The sequence below is a fragment of the Rhinatrema bivittatum genome, chromosome 18 (genome assembly GCF_901001135.1).
Source record: "Rhinatrema bivittatum chromosome 18, aRhiBiv1.1, whole genome shotgun sequence".
Classification (NCBI taxonomy): Eukaryota; Metazoa; Chordata; class Amphibia; order Gymnophiona; family Rhinatrematidae; genus Rhinatrema; species Rhinatrema bivittatum.
Window position 1 is genome coordinate 49,482,289 of NC_042632.1, and position 25,477 is coordinate 49,507,765.

At 38.8% G+C, this 25,477-nt stretch overlaps 1 protein-coding gene across 4 annotated transcripts in view; it reads right to left on the reverse strand.

The window, feature by feature from the left end:
• The window catches only part of LOC115079746 (rap guanine nucleotide exchange factor 6-like), a 401,516-nt gene that overhangs the window by 234,002 nt on the left and 142,037 nt on the right, over positions 1–25,477 (reverse strand). For 2 of the 4 annotated variants that reach the window (XM_029583572.1, XM_029583571.1), the window contains 4 exons: positions 22,707–22,875; positions 19,992–20,189; positions 19,415–19,530; positions 12,510–12,588 (listed from right to left, as the gene is read on the reverse strand). The exons of 1 other annotated variant lie outside the window; for it this stretch is intronic. In XM_029583572.1, the coding sequence (XP_029439432.1) occupies positions 12,510–12,588; positions 19,415–19,530; positions 19,992–20,189; positions 22,707–22,875 (562 nt within the window). Of the gene's footprint in view, positions 1–6,336; positions 12,589–19,414; positions 19,531–19,991; positions 20,190–22,706; positions 22,876–25,477 lie in introns of those variants that run through there. One more of the 4 variants, XM_029583570.1, reaches the window with a different exon arrangement.

Below are 25,477 nucleotides of genomic sequence, written 5' to 3' on the forward strand. Positions count from 1 at the left end.
CTGGATAAGGAAAAATCTTGCAGGTGGTTATGCCCTGTGGCTGTCAGCTGGGATATATCCTTGCAGCATGGACAGGAATAACCGAGCAGATTAGATGAGCTGGTTGGTCTTTTCTGTTATGATCTATTACTATGTCCATTTATGAAAAATCATCTTCCTTCCTTCTCATTGACAATACTTGTTTTTCTTAGCCTCGGTTTTGAAGAGACATCACAATTTTGCTGATTAAAAGAGTTGACCAAGTTAAAACATTACCAGAAAGCAAATGGTGCTAAAGGTTTTAGAAACAGACTTGGCCTATGACAAGAATTATCTGTGTACGAACTTTCTGGGAGCATTTAAAAAATTGAATGCAAAATTTCATATTATACATGAAAAATACAGAAAAATACAGGATTAATTTAATTTCAAAGGATTATATTTAATACATCCCTTCATATGACAGTTTTTCTGCATTTACCCAGTTCTAGCACTCCCAACCCCAACCAACTGGCATTAAGCACAAAGCAGACGCACATTCTGACAATTTCATTTTGGCATTCTGCCTGTAATGCTACAATGACCAAAAAAAAATTATCCTTTGGCTCTCTCTCATCCCATGTGTTAGGGTGGCATCATGCCCATGCAGCAGGTGGTAGTCAGCTTCAGTAGGACATGATGCTAATTAAGGATGGGCAGCTTATATACTACTGTGAAAGCCATCCCATTTGCAGGAACTGCTTCCTCTGTGTTTGCCCTTAAGTCTCTCACTTGCCTACTTACACAGCTGTTGACAATTATGTACAAAAATAGAATACCCGCACACCAGAGGAGTGAAAAGTGCTATGTATATAGGCACTAAAGGCAGAAAAATAGGGATATGCTACTGCTTTAACAACTGGGAAACCATGAGTCTTCAAAACATGAAACGCCAAATGTAGGTATTACGCCCAGAGCTGTATAGTGTACGTAAGCTTATGACAGAAATGCTGTGGAGCAGTTCAAAACGAGTACCATATGAAGTGGAAGCAATGCTATACAATCCCATCTGGGTGTTTGGTGATCTTTCAAGACAGGACTTAAGGCAAAAATGAGAGCTTGCACATGTTTGTGACATTGCCTCCTTATGAGTGGCAGAACTCTTGACATGAAGTCCTCTTGTAGTTAAGCATTTCATTAAAACTTTGCAGCTTGGGAAGCCAGAATATTTTCAGTTAATATTAGCATGCTCATTTGTTCACAAATAATTCACAAACTGGTTCCTACTGTATATTAGATTTGCAGACTTTGGGGGTGAAGCCAACCTTAAGATAATTATATAGTTTCTTAGCTGCAAACAATCTATGACCTGGAAAATATTTTCCCCCTTCTCAATCAGCATTCATAATTCCAAGAGAAAATAGTTATAGTAGCATTTTTAGTCTGTCTGGGAAAGCCCTTCCAGATTCGTAATATCACTATTTGCCTGACAGATGTGGATGCCTTCTTTGCATTTGTACCTTCCTCATAAGGGTAAACAGGTTATATAACCCATACATCCTTCACAGATGTCCAAGGGATGCAACCAAATGACAAAATCCGTTTGCCAAAGGCTATGAAATAGATCGTTTCTGGTTGTTGGATCAGGACTAGGCTCTCCAAGGTGCCAAACCACAGCAGTCTGGATTTAAGAAGTGCCAGATGTTGACAGAGTCTACTAGGCTTCGGTTTCATGACACTGTGGACCACAATACTGACCCATGCCAATGCCAACATTCACTACCAGAGCAGAGTAAGTTTCAACTATTAACTAAACAGAAGAAAATGAAATCTCAAGTTAAACACATGCACAATCTATACTTGTGGTTAACTTAAAAAACAAAGGGAACAGCAGACGTATACAAATTCCGTCTTTCTGTGGAAAATGTTCCATAATCACAAAATTCATAAGGAAGTCTTAAAGCACCACAACCACAAAGTGGACTCACTTGCGTTATGCACACTACTCATCCAGGGATTACTGTCATCATAATGATCAGAATGAGCATTGTTGTTAAACCTTATAAAAGTGTTTGCATTTAATCATCAATCAAAAGATAACAGCAGTAAACTGATAGGTAAAAACAATATTAAGTTAATTGATTTCCAGTGTATTAAATACTTTTCACAGAAGCAGAACCTTCAGAAAAATACCTGTTAAAGTAATACAACTAATAAATGCATTTTTACCTGTAACCCATTATCTTAGGTAAAAACAGTAAAAAAAAAAAAAAATACTCAAACAAGCTGAGTCAAAAGTAGTATTTCTGTAGTCAATGCCAATGTCTCAAGGATTCTGCAATACTATTACTACAATTAAATCATTTATTTTAGGTCAATATCTACTATCGATTCATATGCTTAAATGAATGGTCTCTAAAAAGGAGTCAAAATATTAAGAAAAAACAGTCTAAATAGTGCAAAACTGATCAAGTTTAACAGTAGCAGTGAGTAACAATGTCTTGGGGGTTTCTGTATGGTGCAAAGGTTCTGGAAGTACACACAAAGAATACAGATGTTAGCTTTTAATAGACAGCTTACACTTTATAGAGCAGCTGTCAATTTAGCCAAGAAAAACTACTACCCCAAACGCATTCAAGCTGCCAATAACAACCCGCAGGTCCTTAGAGAAGATAAAGCCATCGCGGAAAGATTAAATGATTTCTTTGCTACGATGTTTACTGAAGAGGATATTGGTGAGATACCCATTCCAGAGAAGGTTTTCATGGGTGATGATTCAGATCAACTAAACCAAATCACAGTGAACCTGGATGATGTGGTAGGCCCGACTGACAAAATGAAGTCACCTGGACCGGATGCAATACACCCCAGGGTTCTGAAAGAATTAAAAAAATGAAAATTCAGTCCTATTTCAATTAATTTGTAACCTATCATTAAAATCATCGGATGTACCTGAAGATTGGAATATGGCCAACGTAACCCCTATATTTAGAAAGGGATCCAGGGGTGATCCAGGAAACTATAGACCAGTGAGCCTGACTTGTGCTGGGAAAAATCGTGGAAACTGTTATATAAAGAATAAAATCACAAAACATTTAGGTAGCACGGTTTGATGGGACACAGCCAACATGGATTTACCCAAGAAAAGACTTGCTTCACAAATCTACATTTTTTTTTGAAGGGGTGAATAAACATGTGGACAAAGGTGAACTAGTAGATGTGGTGTATTTGGATTTTCAGAAGGCGTTCAACAAAGGCCCACATGAGAGACTTCTAAGAAAACTAAAACATCATGGGATAGGAGGCGATGTACTTTTGTGGATTGCAAGCTGGTTAAAAGACAGGAAACAGAGTAGGATTAAATGGTCAGTTTTCACAGTGGAAAAGGGTAAACAATGCCTCAAGGATCAGTACTTGGGCTGGTGCTTTAATATATTTATAAATGATCTGGAAAGGGGTATGATGAGTGAGGTGATGAAATTTGCGGATGACACAAAATTATTCAGAATAGTTAAATCTCAAATGGATTATGATGAATTGCAGGAGGACCTCACAAGACTGGAATATTGGGCTTTCAAATGGCAGATAAAATTTAATTGGACAAGTGCAAAGTGATGCATATAGGGAAAAATAATCCTTGCTGACATGTTTCTACACAAGGGGGTAGATTTCATAAACTTGCGCAAATGCGTACTTTTGTTCACGCACCAGGCGCGAACAAGAGTATGCAGGATTCCAATAGATACGCGCATATCCGGGGTCGGCGCGCGCAAGGCTTGCCCAAAATCGGCAGCCTGCATGCGCAGAGCCGCACAGCCTGCCTCTGTCCCCTCCGCCTCCCCCCACCTTCTCCACCCCCCGGCCCTATCTCCACCCCCCACCACCACCACCTCTATCGCGAAAGTTACGCCTGCTCGAAGTTTAGTAGTTTTATTATGTCAAAATAGATAATAGCTAAACTTATTTCTCTCCAAAATTATAGAATCTGTAGTTTTAAAACAAATCACTAAATGAACACTCTCTACTCGACCAATATCAATTCGGTTTCAGATCACACCACAACATCAAAACACTTATCTAGTACAGATGTTATCCATCGAGGGTTCGATTCTGATACATCACATATCATAATTTTTCTAGACCTATCTGCTGCGTTCGACACCAATCACAAACTATTTTCTCGCCTTACCAGCATTGGCTTGACCAGCACAGTTATTTTCTGGTTTAAGTCCTATCTACAGGACCAGTCTCAACAAATACATATAAATTCCACCACCTCATCATGGTTTACAATGAATACTGGGGTCCCACAGGAATCAGCACTTTCTGCTGTACATTTCAATATATATCTTTCTCCAGTCTGTCAACTGCTTTCAACCTTGGGTCTTTCCTATCGTCTCTATGCAGATGACATTCAATCCCACTTTCCAGCCTGGCACAACTGGCAATCCACAGCTCAATTCATTTCTCTTTGTTTATCCTCCATCAAGAAATAGTTGACCCACAATAAACTTTGCCTAAATCTTTCAAAAACTAAAATAATGATTCTTGGAAATCCCGCATTCGATGATATTCCAAACACCTTCTCCATCGACAATACTACCATTCATATATCTCAACATGCCCAAAATCTTACAGTCATTTTTGACATCAAGCTAGATATGAAAACAAATTAAAACAGTCCTGAAATCCTCCTATTACAAATAACATCTCCTTAAGCATATTAAGTGACTTCAAAACTGCTCTGCAATCACTAATACTCATGGGGATTGACTATTGTAATTCCCTTTATGTCTGTCTACCCCAATCTACAATCAGGCCTCTCCAATTGGTACAAAACGCAGCTGCCTGTTTATTAGCTAACAAAAAATTACATGAACATATCACCACAGTTTAATTTTCCTTGCACTGGTTACCTATATAATTGAGAAAACTATACAAAATACTATCCACAATACATAGGCTCATATACAATGTTAAAAGTCCATGGTTACTTGCCACCCTACGCTTCCATGTACTTTCATGTAAACTTAGATAAAAAAAAAAATCAATTCCTTCTCCAGGTACCTTCTCCCAGAGTCATCAGGCTTGCAGTGACCTGTGAACGGGCTCTCTCTATTGCAGGTCCAATAATATGGAACTCTATCTCATATTCACTCTGAAATCCTTATCTAACATTAAGGATTTTAGAAAGGCCATAAAGCATTATTTAATCAAGCATTTAAAGATGTATGTGAATCTTAAATGATTTCTCTATTCTTTCTTTTCTACTTATTACATCTTCTCTCCCAATCTGATTTTTATCTGGGCTTTAATTTCTAGGCTTTGTATTGATTATAAGAGTTTTTTTATGGGGTTTTTTTCTATTGTTTTATTATGATTCTACTATTTGTAACCCACCCCGAACACTGGAGGGCAAGGGCAAGAAGTCCTTTTTAAATAAGATAAATAACAGTCATTGAACAAAGTGGAAGTAAAGCAGTATGTAGTAAGGCGGACTGGCCTGGTGACTCAGTGGCAATGTTATGCGCTGCCATGCAACAAATCCCCAGTTTGATTCCCAGATGGGCCTTCTACTCCCTGGATCAGCTGGGAATGCTGCAGAGGCAATATTTCCAGCCCCATCATAGGGTGGGGGAGGAACTAATGGTCATTACTGTGCGACACCTGGTGGCTAAATTTAGAGTCTATGATACAGGTTTTCAGCTTCAGGAAATTGTTGCAATTACCAGACAAGGCACAATGAGAAAGCGTTTGTCTGGGTAGTTGCAAATGAAAGCTCATGGTGCTAGGATCCTAGCACTGATTATGAATGAACTGGAAGAAATAGACTAAAGGAGGAACTACTGGGCCAAAAATAGAAATGATTTAAGGTACTAAGCTTGATTTCTTTTAGAAGCTACATCTTGCATTGGTCAGTAGCAGTATATGCCATCCAATGAATACAACAGAAAAGGATTACATTTTCTAGCATCACATGCCACATGAAAACTCTGTACAGCCACACACATACTGCAGAGGGCATAAGTGCATTTTCAGGGAAAGCTATTCTGGATACAGAAAGTCAGAACATCACAATGTCGAGGTTGTAATACAATGGATTTCCAGGATTTGCTGAAAGTAGAGGGTGGGCAAGGGGCATCAGTGATACACAGCGCTACTTGGGGAATGGAATTAAAAGGAATAGTATGCATGTTATTTAAAAGGATACAACCCTATGTAAGTCATTTTAATTGGGGTTTTTTTTTTAGCAGCAGACCATGCTAGACCCACATAACAGCAATGTGTGTTGTATGAGGTCAAATGTCAAACCTTAAATTTCTGTCCATGTGGTGGACCCTCAAAAACTTAAAGGAATGAAACATGTCAGCCAATAAATTGACATACTGTATTTATTGCACAAAGCTCCCCTAAAATTGGGAATGGTTATTATAATACAGTGCACATTTTGAAATATTTACAAAACAAGGCAATAAAGGGTATGTACATTTTACACATAATACAATCTAAATAATTTAAGGAAAGCAACAATAGTTACAAAACATCTATTACAGCTAACAGGCAGGAAAAAAGTATATAAAATCCTGTTTATGATGCTGTGTATGTGCGCACTTGAATGAACATGTGTTTTTTGCCAGTTTCATGTTTGCTGATTGCAAAACAATGAAACCTGAAAGTACATATACCTCAACGTTTTATCCTGGCAGTTAAGACGTATTAATGAATGAAGAGAGTACATCAACCAACAGTTAAATCTGCATACCAAGAAAAATGTGAAAATAAAAACCTCTCCAACTGTAGTGCTGAAAAAAATCTGTCTCTGCAAGAAACACATTTTCATGTACCATGCTTGTATCTGTACCATGACCACTAAATTACAAGAAAATCATCTGACAAACCTATTTTGTGTTCCTACCATAGCGGCGATAATTTCAGAGAAAATATGAATAGACTACGCAGGTGTAAAATGATGTCCAGCTATTGAGACTTTGAAGTGACAAACAATAACGATTGAATATTGCAGTACTTAAACTGGCAGACAGTAAGGCCAACAATGCCAAGATATAAAATAGGATATCATTGACTAAACCAATTCCATTTCAAATGCCTGCTTAAAGAACAAAAAAAATTACAAAAACTCCTTTAAAAACAATTTAGTATTGGTTTAAAGAGGGTGTGTATCAGGTAACAAGAGCTGCTTAAAAATATATATACAGAAGCTATACATGAGTACAGTACAGGGTTTTTTTTTTGCATTTTTCCCTTATGGTTAAGAATATTTATTTTCTTTTAACATTTTTTGCCAAATTTTTTTTGGGAAAACTGGGATAAAGAAAATCTCCTTCTAAGAATTCATAGTACAAAGTGATATTTACATGAACTGAAATGCAGTATCTAAACGTTCAGAATTCACTTATTCCTCTGGTACAGGAAACATTTTATCTCAAGGATTTGGGGGTTTTTAACATAGTGTACATTTTCGTTTTACAGCTGTAAGCCTCTGTTACCTGCACAAAACGTGTACGAAGTGAAACAAAAATGGATCTAAACGTAGTTTACATATTTCATATTGTATTCCAAGCTGATTTTCATCGCTAGGTTTTGACATCTTTACAAAATGCTGATTTCTGCAAGCCCAGACAGCACATCAAAAGGAAGTAATGACATAAGGAAGTGATGCATTTTGTGAAACTAGGACCTCTGGTTTTAATTATGGAGAATTCCAAAACTGCCAATGAAAACATTAGCTGAAAGAATAAGCATATGTGACAGTGTTAAATGAGGTAAAGCAGAAAGGTTAATCCATCCATGTCTACTGGTAACTACAACAGACTGACTCTACCAGGGTCTAAGTGAAACTTACAAGCGATGCCAACGCCAAGACAAAAGGGATCAACTACACACAATTTTTGTAATCAAGTGGCTCCCAGCTTTCAGAGAAATTTAGAATTGTGTTTTAAAGAAGAAAATCAGTGAGAGAAAGATACTTCTTAAAAACTCTCTTTTTAAAATGTAAGTTTTTAAAAACCTATTTTAGTTTTGAAAATATCAGGACAACTAGCTCTCAACCTCATTCTCCTAAAACAGGAACAAACCATAGTACAGCTAATGGCATTTCTAGTTCAGTTACAGTATAAAGACCAAAATGGAAACCAATGATGGTGTCAACTGTGCAACACACTCTGAAAGTTCATCTTTCTAGGTAAAAGTTTGTACATGAGATTTTATCAGTTGTGCCAAGCTTCCTGGGCTCTGTACAGATATACAGCACTGAAGCATATCTTCACGGATATGACTGAGCTCAAGAAAAAAAAAACGAAAAACCTGAAAAGTAGGGAAAAAAGAATGCCCTAAATTGTAACCCTTGGATATAGCATTCTAAATTGCTACCAGTATTGATCGTACTGTATAGGAAGCACAGTGCAATAAAAAAAACAACTTCACTTTGGAAGCACTTTGGAGAGAAGAATGATAAAATAAAATATTACTTTGCTTGCTGGGCAGACATGATGGACCCTTTGGATCTTTTTTGCCATCATTTACTATGTTTCCATTGTTACCTTAAAAAAAAGAAAGAGGCTCTGAAATTAATAACAGGAGCATAAATGTAGAAATTAGAGATGTGAATCAGAACTGATATCGGATCCGATTCTGGTTCCGATTCACATCTATAGAGATGTGAATCGGAACTGATATCGGATCCGATTCTGGTTCCGATTCACATCTCTAGTAGAAATCATTAAGCACTTTTTAGGTGATCTTCATATGTCTGGTAAATAAGAAATTTACTGTAGAATTATTTCTCACACCTATTTCATGCTTGCACGTCTCTAGCTTCAAATATGAAAAATGTAAATGAGAGCACGGACATGTGCAACATACTATTTAAAAGGTATCTAAAAGAGCCACGGAAAACATCTGGCAGTGTTTGTAAATATCAGATCAGGTGGCAGAATTATTCTGAAAAAATCACTGACATGTGCTATTATGATTTTATGAAATCTAATATCAGCTGTATTATTTACCTGAGAAGTGACAGGGTAAAAATCTTTTTTTTTTTTTTGCCGGGCCTTGGTACAATAATTTCAGGGATTCTTTAAGACAAGATGTAGTTATAAAATATTTTTTAAAAGACAATGCTTGCACAAGGTTGAAAAAAAATCCGACAGATTTTCAATTTTTCTTTATTTCTGTAAAAAATAAGTTTTACGATTTGAATTTTGGGATCACAATTGAACCTGGGTCTGCATAGAAAGCAGAGTTGGCTACTGACAGAATGTGTTGTGGCACATCAATGAAGTTTGGCCCTGAAGTGACTGACTGGGTTAGAAACTGGTTCAGTGGGAGGCAACAAAGGGTCCTCGGGCTGGTTCTATTTAACATTTTTGTAAGCTACATTGCGGAAGGGCTATCAAGAAAGTTTGGCCTTTTTGTGGATGACTCCAAAAGCTATAGGGAAGACCCCCTAAAGGTGAGGAAAATATGAGGAAAGATCTAAGGAAGCCTAGAGTCTGGCAGCTAAGATTTAATACTAACAAATACAGAATTATGTATTTGGGTTGTAAAAATCCAAGTGAGTAGTACAGGTAGTGAAGTTCTTCTGTGCACAAAGCAGGAGAATGATCTGGAGATGATCACATAGGATGATCTTAAAGGTGGCCAAATAGGTAGATAAATTGATGGTAAACGTCAAAAGAGTGCTCATTTGCATAAGAAAAGGAACAGCCAGAAGGGAAAAGGAGGTGAAATTGCCTCTGTCTGTGGGACTTCATTTGTGTGCAATTCTGGAGACAGCACCTTCAAAAGGATGCAAACCTATAGTTGGTACAAAAGGCAACCAATAAACTGATCAACGATCTTCATACAGTGTATGGGGCAGACTTAAAGATCTAAACCCCTACACCCTGGCAGAAAGGAGGGAAGAGAGAGATATAATTAGCTCCAAGGAATAAATGGAAAGGAGGCTCTGGATCATGGGATGATTTAGGATTTTGCTACTCCCAGGCACTGTTGGTGCTGTCGTGCCCCATTCCCTGTTAAGGGCACACAAGAGAGTGGAGCTTCCTGCAGCAGTTCAGGAGGAAGTTATGTAGAAAAAGTTTAGAAATGATGAGGCATATTGACAAACATTTGCATCTTTTATTTTACATTATAAAAATAGAGTAGTTTTTCAACCTTATGTCTGTATACCCTTTTTTTTTTGTGTGTGTGTGAGGAAAAAAGGATGTGAAGAATCAGTACAGAGATGGAAAGAGGAGGAGAGGAGGAGAAAAAGAAGAGATGAGGACCAGGAATAAGGTGAGGAGAAGATAAGAGGACTGCAGATTGGGGGGGGGGGAGGGTGACAAGGAAAAAAAAGACAGGATTAGGGGAGGAGACGGCAAGAAGATGGTGATAGGGAGGGAGAGGGCTGGAGAGTGTGTTTTAGTTTCTAGAGAGAAAGGACATGTAGGAAATACAGTAGAGTCCAGTGTCCCTACTTTGCTTCAGTCCTGCTCTCATTTATATTCCCTCTCTAAACTCCCATCCTGACACACACACACACACCTCTCCCCCCATCATACTCATACACCCTGAGAGCTGAGCTTCTCTCCTCGCCCTCCAATGAACCCCACACACAGCAGCTCCTAACCTCCCCAAAACTATCCCCTCCCCTCCAGTCCCTGAATGACAGCAGGGTAGGGGATGGATTAGGGAGCAGTCACTTTTTTGTGCTATGCCCAGGCAGACCCCATCCCCACCTATTCCCTGCACAGTGCCCTAGGAGGTGAGGGGGATTGGATCAGGAAGCTGGCAGAGGGCTGCTGAGATTCAGCACAGTGCACGACAGCAAATCTTCAGCTAGCCTGCTGCTCCCAAGGTTTTTGCTCTCCTAAGAACGGGCCTAGTGTGCCTATTGACATATTCAAACTTGGAAAGGGGGCAGTTTTGCGAGTAAGTTAACTATTTTCTTTACAGAAAAGGTGGTGGGTATATGGAACAGCCTCCCTGTGGAGGTGGAAGAAAGAAGGTCAGTACTAGAATTCAAGAGAGCATGGGACAAGCACAGAGGATATCCGAGGGAGAGGAAGGCACTATAAAGCTGAGCAGAGAATATAGCTGGGCAGACTGGATGGGCCGTATAGACTTTACCTGCAGTCACGTTCTATGTTTCTATTTCCAAGGTGATGTTTCAATAAATTAATAAGGTATCATCTGAAGGCCATGCAAATGTAAGATACATAACATCTTCCTAATATGCAGCCTTCTCTGTATGTCACACAATCTCAGGGTCAGGTGAACCTCACTTAGCTGGAACTCACAAATAGGAATACTTCCCTTGAGATTTCAATGAACAAAGTTCAACAGTAATGGAAAAGTATTTGCTGTACTTCTTAAAATGATGTAGTAACTAGGGAAATCTGCCTGAAAAGTAATAAATGGCATTTACTACCTTTTAGGAAAGAAAAAAAAGCAAACACACACAGTTTTAGTGATGACTGGTACCATTACTGAGTGAACACAAATTAAATCTTCCCCACCCCAAAAAACTGCTGTGTTGTCTTCTTTAAAATATGGTATGTTTTCATCTCCAGCGTGATGATGCTATCATTATTAATGATGCATTCCACTACCTCAAGGGACGTAGGGAGCTGCCACCTTGCGAGTTTCACATTATAATTCCAATAATTCCCGAATCTCCCAGAACACACCACTCTGACATGGAAAGAAAGGTCTCCTACTCTCTGAATGTATTATTGGTACAAAATACAAATATACTAGGGCCACATGTGAATTTTCATATTGTACCTTTGCCAAGCCCAACCTATCCCTGCACCATAACCTGACACTTCTGGCCACATGTGGCAGTCCACTTACTGAAACAATGGCACATGTGTAGCACTGCAAAGCAAGTAAGAAAAAAACATTCTGGCTTTTTTTTTTTTGTTACTTTCTTGGAACACAAATTTTCCATACATACATGTAAAATACTTTCCAAGCACGATACCTTTCACAAATATTTACAAAAATACTTTTTCTGGTGAGAAATGTCCACATTCTGGTTGTTCGCTGAGACAACAAAAAAGGTATCACCAAAACAAAATCATAAATAAATAAGTGATATGGGAAGCTGGACTGCTACCTTTAAAAAGAATTGAAGATACTCCTTTATTCCAGTTACCAGGCAGTCATTTTCTTCTCCTCTGTGCCTCTGAGTTCTGCAGATGTTCTCAGACTTTTTACTCAACAATGTAATCGTTTTTTACACTTAAGTTTTGCATCTTCATAGAAAATGTCAAATTTATTTAAATGACTTTGGCCTTTCCATCACTGATATTAATCCTGGCTGAAGCATCTTCTTGGTATGTGTAGCTGATATTAAAAATAATAAATAAGTCTCCAATTGTTTGCACATTACACAGTTACTGAGACGCGATGTAGCAACGGTAGCAAAATTAAATTCCATTTGCATTGACCAAGGCAGTTGTAAAATGTTTGCAGTGCTTCTGCTTTCTTGTATTACCATTCAGTTGTCACATATATACAAGTTTGTTTTTTTATGTGCCATTTTATAAAAGGATCTGAGCAACATATGGAGAGTGTGTGCTTGCTACAGCTGCCAGTAAAGGAAGGTCGCTGGATTCAATTCTAAAACAGAAGAAAACATATTTAGATTTTAATTGATTATCCATATTCACACTAGTGATAAATGTAAAAAAAAAAAAAAAAAAAAAGAAAAATCAAAACTAGGGCGTTGGTCGAATTTATTCCTTTTGACCAAAATTCGACACAAAGTTTAGTCAAGTTGGCTTCTATATTCCTAGAATCGTTCTGATTATTAATATAGTAGTAATTTAATTTGCTAAGATTATAAATTGTGCTACTATATATAATTTCTTTTATTTCCATTATTACTTCCTTTTGCCTTTTCTTCCCAATTGATCTAAACCAATTTTTTCATTTTCCCTGCTTATCCTAGTCCAGTCATCACAGCAATAGTCCTTAGCTGGGAGCCAGGCACTAGGACTCCTTCTGGAAACCTGCAATCATGGGTTCTAAATCTGGCCAGCAGGGGTCGCCCTTAAGGATCATAATTTCTTCCCCCCCAGGGGCTATGAAAGTTCCCTCCATAGCAAGAATATTTTTAGTTGATTACAAACTAAGAAATGCTGCTGCCATTCAACCGATGCACACACAAACAGATTTAGCCTTCAAAATGATCAGGCTAGGATTATAGCACACATTTCATGAAAACAGGATCCCACTGTAGTTTCTAGTTTACCACTGCATTAGGATTAGGGAAAGTTAGATGTACGTGCAGGGACAAAATAGCCCCCACTGAAAAGTGAAACACTGAGAACAGGAGCTATGATTTATAGCTTAGGACTGTTTAAAACAAAAAAAAAAAAAAAAAAAAAGAACTGTGTACGTCTATGTGCTACACAGTATAAAATCCTCGTCTCCAGCCCCAGCGTAAGAGAGAAGATCTATGCCCTGCGCTGTAAGTCCACATAATCCGGGGTAGAAATAATCAATCTTTTAGACTGGAGGCTGCACTACTTATCAGAAAGGGGACCTGATAAGGGAAGTGAGCTTAATTACTGAGTCTAGTTAATAAACAAATAACCATTGTAGTTTTTACAGTAGAAGTATATAGGCACTTAAAGATATACAAGATAAAAAAGGTATATACATATATACATACACGCACATATATATATATACATAAAAATTAAAATAACAACAAAAAAATAAAAGGTATGCCAGGAAAACAACCAATGCAAGTCAGAGTTCACTGTCTGGAAGCTCCAACTATTTTTTTTTTTTTTTGTGGAGCTCGGTAGTCTTATTTATTTATTAAAATTTCTATACCGGTATTTGGTGGGGACCGTCATATCGGTTTACAGAATTACATAAAAACAAATAAAATTAACATCAAACATTTACAATTAGTAAAACAGCAATTCTAATAGGTTATACTTCATACAATTCTTATAATAATTACCTAGTAACAGGCCCTCTGAATACTAAACATCAACACAATGACCAGCTCTATGATGTTTCATTTCCGCTATTAGCTTTTTTTTTCCATCCATTGCTATCACCATCATGAAACGCTTGTTGGAAAAGCCATGTTTTAACTTTTTTTCGAAATATCATTCTATTTGATTCTAACCAAATGTCTACTGGTAGTTTGTTCCAGATTTTTGGTGCAGCAAGTGACAATGCTCTTTCCCTTACTGAGATTAACTTTGCAGAAATTATTGAGGGAATGGACAGCAAGCCTTTGTTGGCAGATCTTAAATCTCTTTGGGGGATATGTACCCTTATTGCAGCGTTCAATCATTCCACATTTTCTCCATGTATTGCTCTGTGAAGGATGCATAAGGTTTTAAACTGTATTCGCTGCTCGATTGGCAGCCAGTGAAGTTGTTGCAGAATTGGTGTAATGTGTTCCTTTTTCTTTGAACCTGTCAGTAGTCTAGCAGCGGAATTCTGCATAATCTGTAGTGGCCCGATTGTTGTACGAGGTAAACCTAAGAGTAGTGAATTACAGTAGTCTATGGATTGAAAGATCAGGGCCTGAAGTACAGTTTGGAAATCTTTTGATTTTAACAGTGGTTTCAATCTTCTCAATACTAGTAACTTAAAATATCCTTCCTTTGTCTTTTTTGCAATATGCGTTTTAAAATTTAGCTCTTGGTCAAGATATATTCCTAAATCTCTAATTGAAGATGCCAATTTAATTTGATGGTTTTCATGGTTGAATAATAAGTTAGTAGTTTTTAGAGAAGTTTTCCTGTCTAACATGATTATTTCGGTTTTTGCAACATTGATACAAAGCTTTAGTTGGTTCAAAAGTTGTCTAATTACGTTAAGGTATAATGATACTAACTGAAAAGCAGTTTCTATTGTGTCAGTAATAGGAATTATGATCTGTATATCATCGGCATATAAAAAATACCTTAGCCCAGGTCCAGTTAGAAGGTGACAGAGAGGGAGTAGGTAGATGTTGAATAGAATCTGTGACAAGGTAGTCCCATGCATGCATTTTGCCCCTGCTTTCGGAAGCCTTGCTGCGCATCAGGGTTTCTATCTCTCAGTCTGTTGTACCAGTCTCCTACAGCCCTTATAGGTTGGCTGCCTCACTAAAAAAGAGAGGAGGCGAGGAAATAGTGGTGCTCCTGCACTAAAGGATTTTCAAAGGTACCGCCTGTGCATCACAGTGCTTGACGGTGCCCTTGGTGCACCCAGAATGCTCATTCCTGACGAGGGCACCCCTGGCACTCAATGGTGTCCATAGTACTTGACTGCATCAAGGACTTACATGGCATCCATGTCACTCCAGGCATCTGTGGTGCTTGAGGGTGTCCATTCTACTCTACTGCGTCCAGGGCACTCGATGGCGTAGAGGGCTTCCATGGTGCCCCACAGCGTTGAGGGTAACCATGGCATCAATGGAGATCAACCAACCTCAAACCCTCTCTCACTAATTCCTGCTGAATATTTATCATACTATTACCATTCACAACTGTGTCATATTTATTCATTTGATTACCTATGTACCGTTTCATAGTCTTATTTTTTCACTTGCTATTCTAATGTATCAATAGGCTGAAATGTAAATATTGTGCTGTTCAATTTCTCCCCTTCCATCCCAAGTTTATTTTCCTTGTTTTTTGTAACTTTCCCTCTCCCTTTTTCTGATTCACTGTATTTAAAGTTCAAGGTTCTTATTGAAAATATTGTTTTTTACGTTACGTTATGCTTTACACTCCTTGTTATTTGTAAACCGGGTTGATGTGATGCCTATCATGAAACTCGGTATAACAAAAACAATAAATAAATCAATCAATCAATCAATCAATGGAGATCATGGCGCTCAATGGCATCCATTGTGCCCAATGGCTTCAAAGTTGTCCATGGCGCTCAACACCTATAGTGCACAGCCAGGGTGCAAGACAGCAGCATATTGAGCTCAGCCATGTCTGGCTGAGCACCTAGAAGGCACTGAGGGTGGCCATGGCGCTTGGTAGCATTCATGGCACCCAAAACATCCATGACATCTACACATCAAACCATCAGTGCTCTGGCATAGATGTGCACGGGCAACCAATCTCAGGTATGGCACCAATGGTACAGCAGCAATACTGATTGCCCAAGCTCATTATCACCCTCTCTCTCTCAAGGAGACTGCACTGCCAGAACTGACAAGCAGGAGTGCAGGCTTTGTCGTCCAGGGCTTCAGAGGCCTGTGGAGTCTAGTTCCTACAGTATGGAGAGGATGAGCTCTCCTCCCCACAGGAACAGTCTGGTCCTAGATTCTTTCAGTGCCTGAGTCTCAGTCAATGCTCTGCAGTCAGAAAAATGACATGGAACTCCTACCTCAGGTGAGTCCTCAGGTCTAGAGGCCTACCAGCAACTGACAAAGGCACAAAAACAGACAGATTAAGGAGAGATGCAGCATTATTTATTACAAAAGAGGTCAGATTCTGCCAGGCTGCACAGTGCCCAAGGCTCATCATGCAGCTAGCAGACAGCTTGAAAGGGAGAAAAAAAAAGTAGAAAGTAAAGTACGAAAAAGGAAAAACAAAGGCTCTGTTAGAAAAGAACAGCTGCAGTTCCAGAAAATTCACAGCAGTAGCTGTGAGGATCAGCGCAAAGCTAATTACCACGACCACGCAGCTCCATGGAAAAAGAAAGACCAAGGGACAGGAAGGAGGCCACCGCTGCACATGCTCAGTAGAGCATGCTGAAAGCTCTAGAACCTTTGAGATCAGAGTTGTGTGATGGACTCCATCGGATGATGCCACCCATGTGCGAGGACCGCCACCCTGTTTGTCCTCGGAGCAAGGAAGAAAGAGTAAAGAAAGACAAGCTCGTAATAATCAAGCTAGAAGAGGGGCCGGCAGCCCCTGGCACACCACCACTTCAAAGCACAATGCCTGCACTGCAAACATTTTCAAAATTCACAGGCTAGCTGAGCCGATCTTGCAATGCATGAGCCTGTAAGTTTTCATAATAGCTTGGAGTTGTATGCCAGGTGGGCAGAACAGTACGAAGGAAGAATTCCTGTTAGACATTCTCCAAGTATTATCCCCACACTCTTTCACAGGGTCGCCTTGATTCTATACAGTGTCATGCTGGGTCATTCTAAAGGTCCAGCAAGCCCAGCATCCCGTCTTAGACAGTGGTCAACATTTTGCTGCTCACTCTCTGGCAAGTAATGGGTCTCCCCAAGTCACCTTGTTAATAATTTATGGATTTTTCTTCCAATGCTAGGTGCTTTGGCAACATCCTCAGGCAAACAGTTTCCACTGTTTTCAGCAGTCATTTTTCTATGATTATGCACGGAGTGAAAAAAAAAACATTTTCCAATTTGTTTTAAATCTGTTAACTGTTAGCTTAAAGGAGTGACCCTTAGTCCTAGTGTTATTTGAAATGGTAAATAGCCGTTCCCTATTTACCTATTCTATCCTGCTCATGATTATGTAGACCTCAAATCATCTCTTCACCAAGCTGAAGAGCCTAGCCTGTTTAACCTTTCATCATAAGGGAGCTGTTCCACCTCCTTAACCATTTTGTTGTCTCTCTCTTTTCTAATTCTGCTAGATCCTTTGTGAGATGGGGTGATCAGAAATGCACACAATGCGGCCACACCATCGATTTATACAGAGGCATTCTTATGTTTTCAGTTTTATTCTCCATTCATTTCTGAATAATTCCTAGCATTCCATTTACTTTTTTTTGGCCACTGCCACACTCTGAGCTAAGGATTTCAATTAATTGCCCACAATGATTCCTAGACCATTTTCCTGGGAATGCAGAACCCGTCAATTGCGTATCTAAACTTAGGCTTATTTTTCCCTGTATATATCACTTTGCACTTGTCCACATTAAATTTCATCTGCCATTTAGATGCCCATTTCTCCAGACTTGTAATATCCTCCCTGTAGTTCCTCACAATATGCCTTTGTTTTAACTACTCTGAATATTTTTGGGTCATCTCAAAATTTGATCACTTTATTTATTTATTTGAAGCTTTTATATACCGAGGTTTAGCACATGCCTTCACCCCGGTTTACATTGGAACGAAACAATGATACATAGAACAATTTGAGAAACAAAAGTATATGCAACTAGCATATGGAGAAGGAAGTAACAGGAATAACTAAAAAATAATTTAATTCAAATAACGAAAAAGAAAATAGAAACGAAAAAAGAGGAAGGTATGTACAAACTCGTGCTCTGAATACAAGAAAGTCTGAATGGGAAAAGTAGGAAATGAGGGGGGGATGGGGTAGGTAATGGAAGGAGGAAGGGGTAGGTTCATTCATTCATTGTTCCCCTTTCTAGATCATTAATGAACAGCACTGATCCCAGGACAGTCAGCATTTTTGCAAAGTAATGTCTTGCTTTACCAATTTACTAGATTTTTTTCAGGGTGTAAATAAACATGTGGATAAAGGTGAGCCAGTTGATATAGTGTACTTGGATTTTCAGAAGGCATTTGTCAAAGTCCTCATAAGAGACGACTCAGGAAACTGGGAGGTCATGGGATCGGAAGCAAATGTCTTATTATGGATTGGTAACTGGATAAAAGACAAGAAACAAAGGGTGGGACTAAATGGTCAATTTTCCAGCTCTCTCCCTAGTCCTAGTGCTCAGGATCTGCCACATCAGTCCCAGTTTTAGCAACTGCCTCTGGTACTATATTTCCATAAGTGCCGGAGTGCTATTGCCACATGGGCCTGCCGCAATGCTGCTCTCATCTTGAATATTCCTGCAAGAATCGGAGGAAGGGGCCTGTGAGTCAACACTCATAGATCCTGCGACATCCCACCCCCTTGGCGTAGGTTTCCATGGTAACAGGAAAACCACATAAGAGGAGGGGGAGAGGCCCCTGCAGAGACAGTGAACACCAGTCCACAGGTCCTGCACCGAGATTTCTTGTAGTAGTTTCAAGATGAGAAAGGTGGGGTGATGCCAGGTTAGGGAGATTACAGGAAGAGACTGAGGGGAGGATCTGGGTAGGGGGGTTCCCTTATCCTCCAATCATTTCTGTGGAGACCCCTCCCATTTGTCTATGAGCACCCAAATTTGAAATCTGGCTCTGTGCCACATGCAAGTTATACAGAGACTGAGATATTGCACGACTGATATTTCCCTTAACTAAGAAAGTTAATAGGTATACAAGGTTAGTCGGCGCTATCAGTTTATTGGGCTTGTTTGCTTTAAAATGGCAAGAGATTTCATTTTTCAAAGTTATATTATTGAAAAGAATTTACATATACTGTCAACTCCTGTTCTAGTATCTTTCACAACAACTGTGCTCAATTCATGATTTAGACTGGGGAGAGAGTACAAGAACTAATAGAATAAAGCACTAAAAGATAAATACATTTTTTTTATAATAATGAAGTAAACACATGAAAATATCTCTCGTATATAAATAGTGTGAATGAGACCTTACCCCAGCACTACGCTCAGCTCCTTGACATGTACTCGTGTCTGGCCCTTAAGGTATTCAGAAAGCATTTTGCTTTTAAAATACAGCTCTTGCAAGCGGTCTTCTAGGTGCATAATACACTAAAGTACAATTTAAAAAAATATACATATTAATGCCTAGAAATATCTAAAACTCTCGGAAACAGCATGCTACCTCTAACAAATGTGTTACTTCTTCCCATAATAAAAGTAAGCTATAAAAGCGCTATTAAAATTATGTACAATTTATTTGCACTGAAAAATAAAAACTGGGAAAGATTATTCAAATTATGATACCTGAAGTGACTAAGAAAAACCTATATAAATGATGGTCCCTTACAAATTAATTATAGAAATTCATGGTAGAAGATAGCTGTAGAAATTGTATCTTGCGTAATCTGTAGTAGGCCTCTATGGCTATTTAGGATTTTATGTTTACTTGCGCTCCGTTTTGCTTATTTACATTTTCTCCAGAACATGATTCTGCTAACTTTATTAATCCTTGCCTCTATCATTTTTTTTTTTTTTTTTTTAAAGCTGGTTTAGAACTTGCTGTTACTTACAAAGTTTGGGGATAAATTGTGTTTATACAGCTGAAGAGTGGAATGCAGCAGATTGGAGACAAGACTTGACACTAGCACCTCTTTCCCCAATTTATTATCTGTTATCCGTCTCTGGCTACTGGCCACCTGTACAGTCCACTTATCCACGTCTGCGAGAATGCAGACAGCTTCTGCAATGGGTTCATCCAACACTGGATGCTAAAGGAAAAAAAATAAGGTCACAAATAAAGAATATATAAACTGTTGTAGTTAAGGAAACAGCACCAATTACAAGAATTTCACAATACAACAGAATATACACAGGTGAATTTTCCAAGGACTTTTGCATTTAAATATAACATACTATCGGAGCAATTTTCAAAAGCTATTTACCCATGATAAGTGCACTTTTGGCCCGATTTTAAAAGACCTACACACCCATATACCATTAGGCGCTGTCCCGCTGAAGCGTGCACTGGGATCAGACCGGCACGTTCAACCTGCCGCTGCATTGCAGAGCGGGTAGGTTATGAAACAGAAAAATGTAGGTTAATTATGGGGGTTTTAGTGGTCGGGGTTAGTAGGGGAAAAGGCAGGAAGGGTAGGGTAGAGAGTTTAGGAAGTTCCCCTCCCAGTCCGTTCCTTTATCGGAGCAGACTGGGAGGGAACTGGGTCTATCATGTCGCCGTATGCATATTATAAAAATCCCCCCATTACGCGCGCAATTCGGTACTCATGCACGCTGATATAAAAGTGGGTGCAAGGGTAACAGATTTTTTAACGTATGCGTCGACCTGCGCATGTTATAAACTCGGCGCGTTCCGCACGCAGGTATTAAAAGTTACCTTTTAATGTAGGTAAAATCTAAGGAAAATTCAACAGCGTATATTTACATGGGTAAAGTCCATTTATATACATAAAATCCAGTTTTAAGTGTGTAAATGCCTTTGAAAATCAGGCCCACACTGCGCAGAAGTACTAAGGATTGTAAATTAAGTTTATACAAATAACATACACTAAAAATCATGGAGTATGTATTTATTTATTTATTTATTTATTTATTTAAACAACCTTTAACTGGCACTCAGTCTGCGCTTCAGGGACCTTGGCAGGTGATCTCTCAGTTCCAAGCTTACTGTCTTCTATAGTGGCCCAAGAGAAGATCCCCATGCCTGTAACTCCTCCTCTCTGCCATTGAGAGGGGATCTCCATGCCTGTGCCATGTGTCCCCAGGGAGGGGATTCCCAGGCTTCTAGATGACTTCTTTTTCCTCAAGGCCCAATGAGGGGATCCCTAAGTCCATGCTCACTTTTTCTTTCCTCCTGCAGACTAGGGAGATGAACCTTGGGTTAGCGCTCAGTCTCTTCTCCTGGGACACAAGGAAGGGATTCCCAAACCAGTGCTGATCACATAAGGGAAGTCCAAGTGTACCTTACACAGGCCGATTTTACAACCACTGTAACATCCACCACATGATTTTCTTGTTCATTTTTAGACCATGTGCCACTTAAGTTTCTTAAAAACACTGTACTGCAACAAATACATTTTTACTATTTTCAAATCTCTCTCATTCATGTTTGCAGGGCAATGGGAAATGCCCTAGTAGAGTGCCCACACGATATATAAAATGGTAATACAAAAATTAAGCCACTCCTTAACATTTGACACTTGTTTCTTGGAGAAAGCATGGCTTGCATAACTCGCCACTGTGCTACCATATTACTGGAATTACAGATGTTTTTAATTAAAAAAAATGTGGGCCAACAGTAATGCTGTGTATGGCATGCAGATTCTCAGATCTGGTCTTCTGCATCCCAGGTCACCTGGGCCTGGAGATGCTGTAGAGGCAACATTCATAGCCCCTGTCACACAGTGGGAGTCATGGTAGCTGATTTAGCATCCATGATGCAGGGTTCAGAAGGATCCCTGGTGCGCAGCTCCTGGCCTTAGGACTGTAGTTGCAATGATCAGTGGGAGGGAGGGATGGACGGCTAATTAAAATAGGAGAAAAATCCCTTGGTAGTTGTGAATGAAGACTCAAGGCACCAGAACCTGAGGACTGATTACAATTGATTTTGGAACAAAAAAGGAGAAAGGAGAACTACTGTGCTGAAAATACATATATTAAACGAACACAAAAAAAAAAAGAACAAAACAGTTATGGTCAATCATACCATCAGGTAAAAAAAAAAAGTAAAAAAAAATTTTTTTTTCTTCTTTTCAAAAATGATTTTTAAAAAATGTATTTAATATTGATTGCCTAATTGCCAAATAATAAATGTGTGGTCATTAGAAAGCACCTACTGCTGCCTTTCCAAGAGTCCTAAAGCATAGCATGGCACAGCTTTGCTTCATCAATCTAAAATGTTCCTGAATCCTTGGAAGACACTACTTTGACACAGAGAGAGATCTTTGTACTGACCACAAAAGCAGAATACAGCAATATGCATTTACTCTACAGTGTCTGGTTATAGGGCAGACTATACATTTCTGCAAATCAATAAAGTGTACAGAGCACTACACTAGATAAGGCATGAGGAATTAATCTAAAGGTTCAGTCTAACAAAAATTGTCCCAAATTAGGTCCCAATCTGAGCCAAGAGAAGCCAAGTGACTTGCTGATGCTCACACAGTCAATTATGTATTTGGGAATCAGACCTTGGTTCCTAGATTTCCTATTTTTGTGTTCCGGCATCTGGCTATTTAACCATTCTCTGAATTTTTGCAATTGCCTACCTGCACGGCATGTGACAAATCTGACATCAAACACTGTCTTAATTTCTCATCATTTCCAATTCCTTGCAAAACAAAATCGGGTACATAGGATGAGCAGTAGCCAGCTAGCAGAGATCTTCCAAAATTGGCAATACCAGGCTTGACAGAATTCATTTCAACTAATTTTGACCTGTGAGAAAGATACAAACAAAAAAACACATAAGCAGCTAGCATAGATTTCCACTGGGATGACAGCCGTCAGAAGTATCCGGGCCTTGTACATACAATGCAATAATTCTGAACAAGATAAAAACATGAGCCAGTGGACTACTATAGAAGGTCATTCACAACGAGCTCAAGCATGCTCTAAAGCAAAATGAGAGAGATGAAGTAACTAAAGAACAAACATTTTTAAAATACAAGGAAAGCATCATCAGGTGTCTAAATACTAATATAACAGGGAACATTCTTACTAAGTACTTTTTATGCTATTTTATCCTAAGTACTTTTTATGTTATTTTAACCTACTTTCTGTCTCTCCTACTAACGTATCTGATGTCCAAGCCACACCAAATTTTGAGGACAGTCAGGGGCAACATAAGGATGAGATTAATGGGATTTTTTTTCGATCCTGCATATTTGTATTTGTATTTATAAACTGCCTTTACCAAAGCCCTAGGCGGTTAACAAAAAAAAACAGATAATTAAGAGTATCAAAACAGACAACTTATGAACAAAAAACAGCTGCAGACTACTATAATAAAGTTGCTCAGAACCAAAACATTTTCAGATTTCATCAACCCATGTTAGCCATGTCATAGGCTAGATTAATTGGACAGATGGGCAGTCTAGATGGGCCATATAGTCTGCCATTGTGTTTCTATGTTATCTAAAAAGGAGAGTTTTTAGCATTGCCTTAAATGTTTTTGTACAGCTAGTCATGCATAGTTCGTTGTGGAACTGAGTTCCACAAAACTGGAACCGCTACAGAAAAAGCTTGTTCTCTTGTTTCTGCATTCTAGAGAGCAGGTTCCATGAATTTTGGTGGAGTTTCTGGTTATGGTTTGTAATGTCCCCTGGTTAATCAAAACTGGACATTACATTATGAAAGTAGTCCCATCATCCAATCAGTTTACTGATTTCCACTCATCAACAATGAAGGAAAATTATTGGAGTCATTACTCGCCACACAATTTAGTAATATAATAATGGAAGATCACTTGTATAATATTGACAAAATAGCTCTGAGGCACAAAAGTTATCAAAGTTGCTTACCTATAACAAGAATTATCTGAAGACTGCAGGATGCCTCACATGTGGGTGAAATAATCCAACAGAGTCTGGTGCTGAAGATTTACTCAAAAGCTTCTAGAAATATTTTTAAAACTTTCTTACCCACACATTCCATGATTGAGTATGTGCCATATACCCATGTTATTACATTGCATGGGGGCCACCTCAGTTCTTTAGCTGTTTACGTCAAACATGAAGAACTAACTCCAAGGGAAGGCAATCATGTTTTGTGAGAACTTACAACCTATCGGACCTAAAGACTGGAGGGTTGCCAATGTAACACCAGTTTTTAAAAAGGGATCAAGGGGTGATTCAGGAAACTACAGACCAGCAAGTCTGACATCTGTGCAATGCAAAATGGTAGAAACTATCAAACAGAACAAAATTGCTGAACATATAGATAAGCATAGTTTTAATGGGACAAAGCCAACATGGATTTAGCCAAAGAAGTCTTACCTCACAAATCTGCTACATTTTTTTTGAGGGCTTAAATAAATATGTTGATAAAGGTGAGCCAGTTAATATAGTGCATCTAGATTTCCAGAAAGCATTTGATAAAGTCCCTCATGAGAGTCTTCTTAGGAAATTAAAAAGTCATGGAATAGGGGACAGTGTCCTATTATGGATTACCAACTGGTTAAAAGAAAAATAGAAAGTAGGGCTAAATGGTAAATTTTGTAACAGTCTCCAAGGGTCCAGACGCCAGCCATTTGATCTTCCTCAAGTGACCCAGAAGACATGGCTTCTCCTCTGGCTTGCCAGATGGTATTGGCTTAGGCAGTTTTTGAGAAGGAGCAGGATAGAAAGATTCAGGAAGCACTGAACCAAAAGATGTCAGGTATCAATACATCAACATGGATAGCCTTAGAACCTTTTTTGGCAACTCAAAGCATCTAGTGGATGCTAACACATCAATGTAATTTCCAGTGCAATTGGAAACTTCTCTGGTGCACAGAAGTTTATTGAGGTCTAGACCCCCAACAGACAAAATTTGTCCTCAGTAAGGGTTTGTATGCTAGCTGGATTCAAGCTCAGTCTGCCAACCTATTCTAGATCAAACTACTGTATATACTCGTGAATAAGTCGATCTCATGTATAAGTCGAGGATATTTTTTGGGTCCCAAAATCATGATGCATTTGTCACCCATGGATAAGTCAAGGGTGAAATCACACTAAGAAACAAACTAATAGCTTAAAAAAATTGCTTTTATTTATTTTTTAAAAGCAGAATAAAGTGTCTCAAAGTGTCTCCCCCATGGTTGTCCCTACTGTTTGAATTCTTATGTTTTATTCAAATCCTTCCCAGATCGATTCTTCATCATCCGCATGTCCAAATAAATTCCGGAACTCTTCTTTGGGGATGCCATCAGCATAATGTTGTCTTCACTGTCTCCATCTGTTGAATCATCATCCAATGCTGATTCGAATTTGTCTTCATAGATGGCATCATCTTCTGACCCATCCATAGAATTGCTTATACTGCATTTCAGGAATGACTT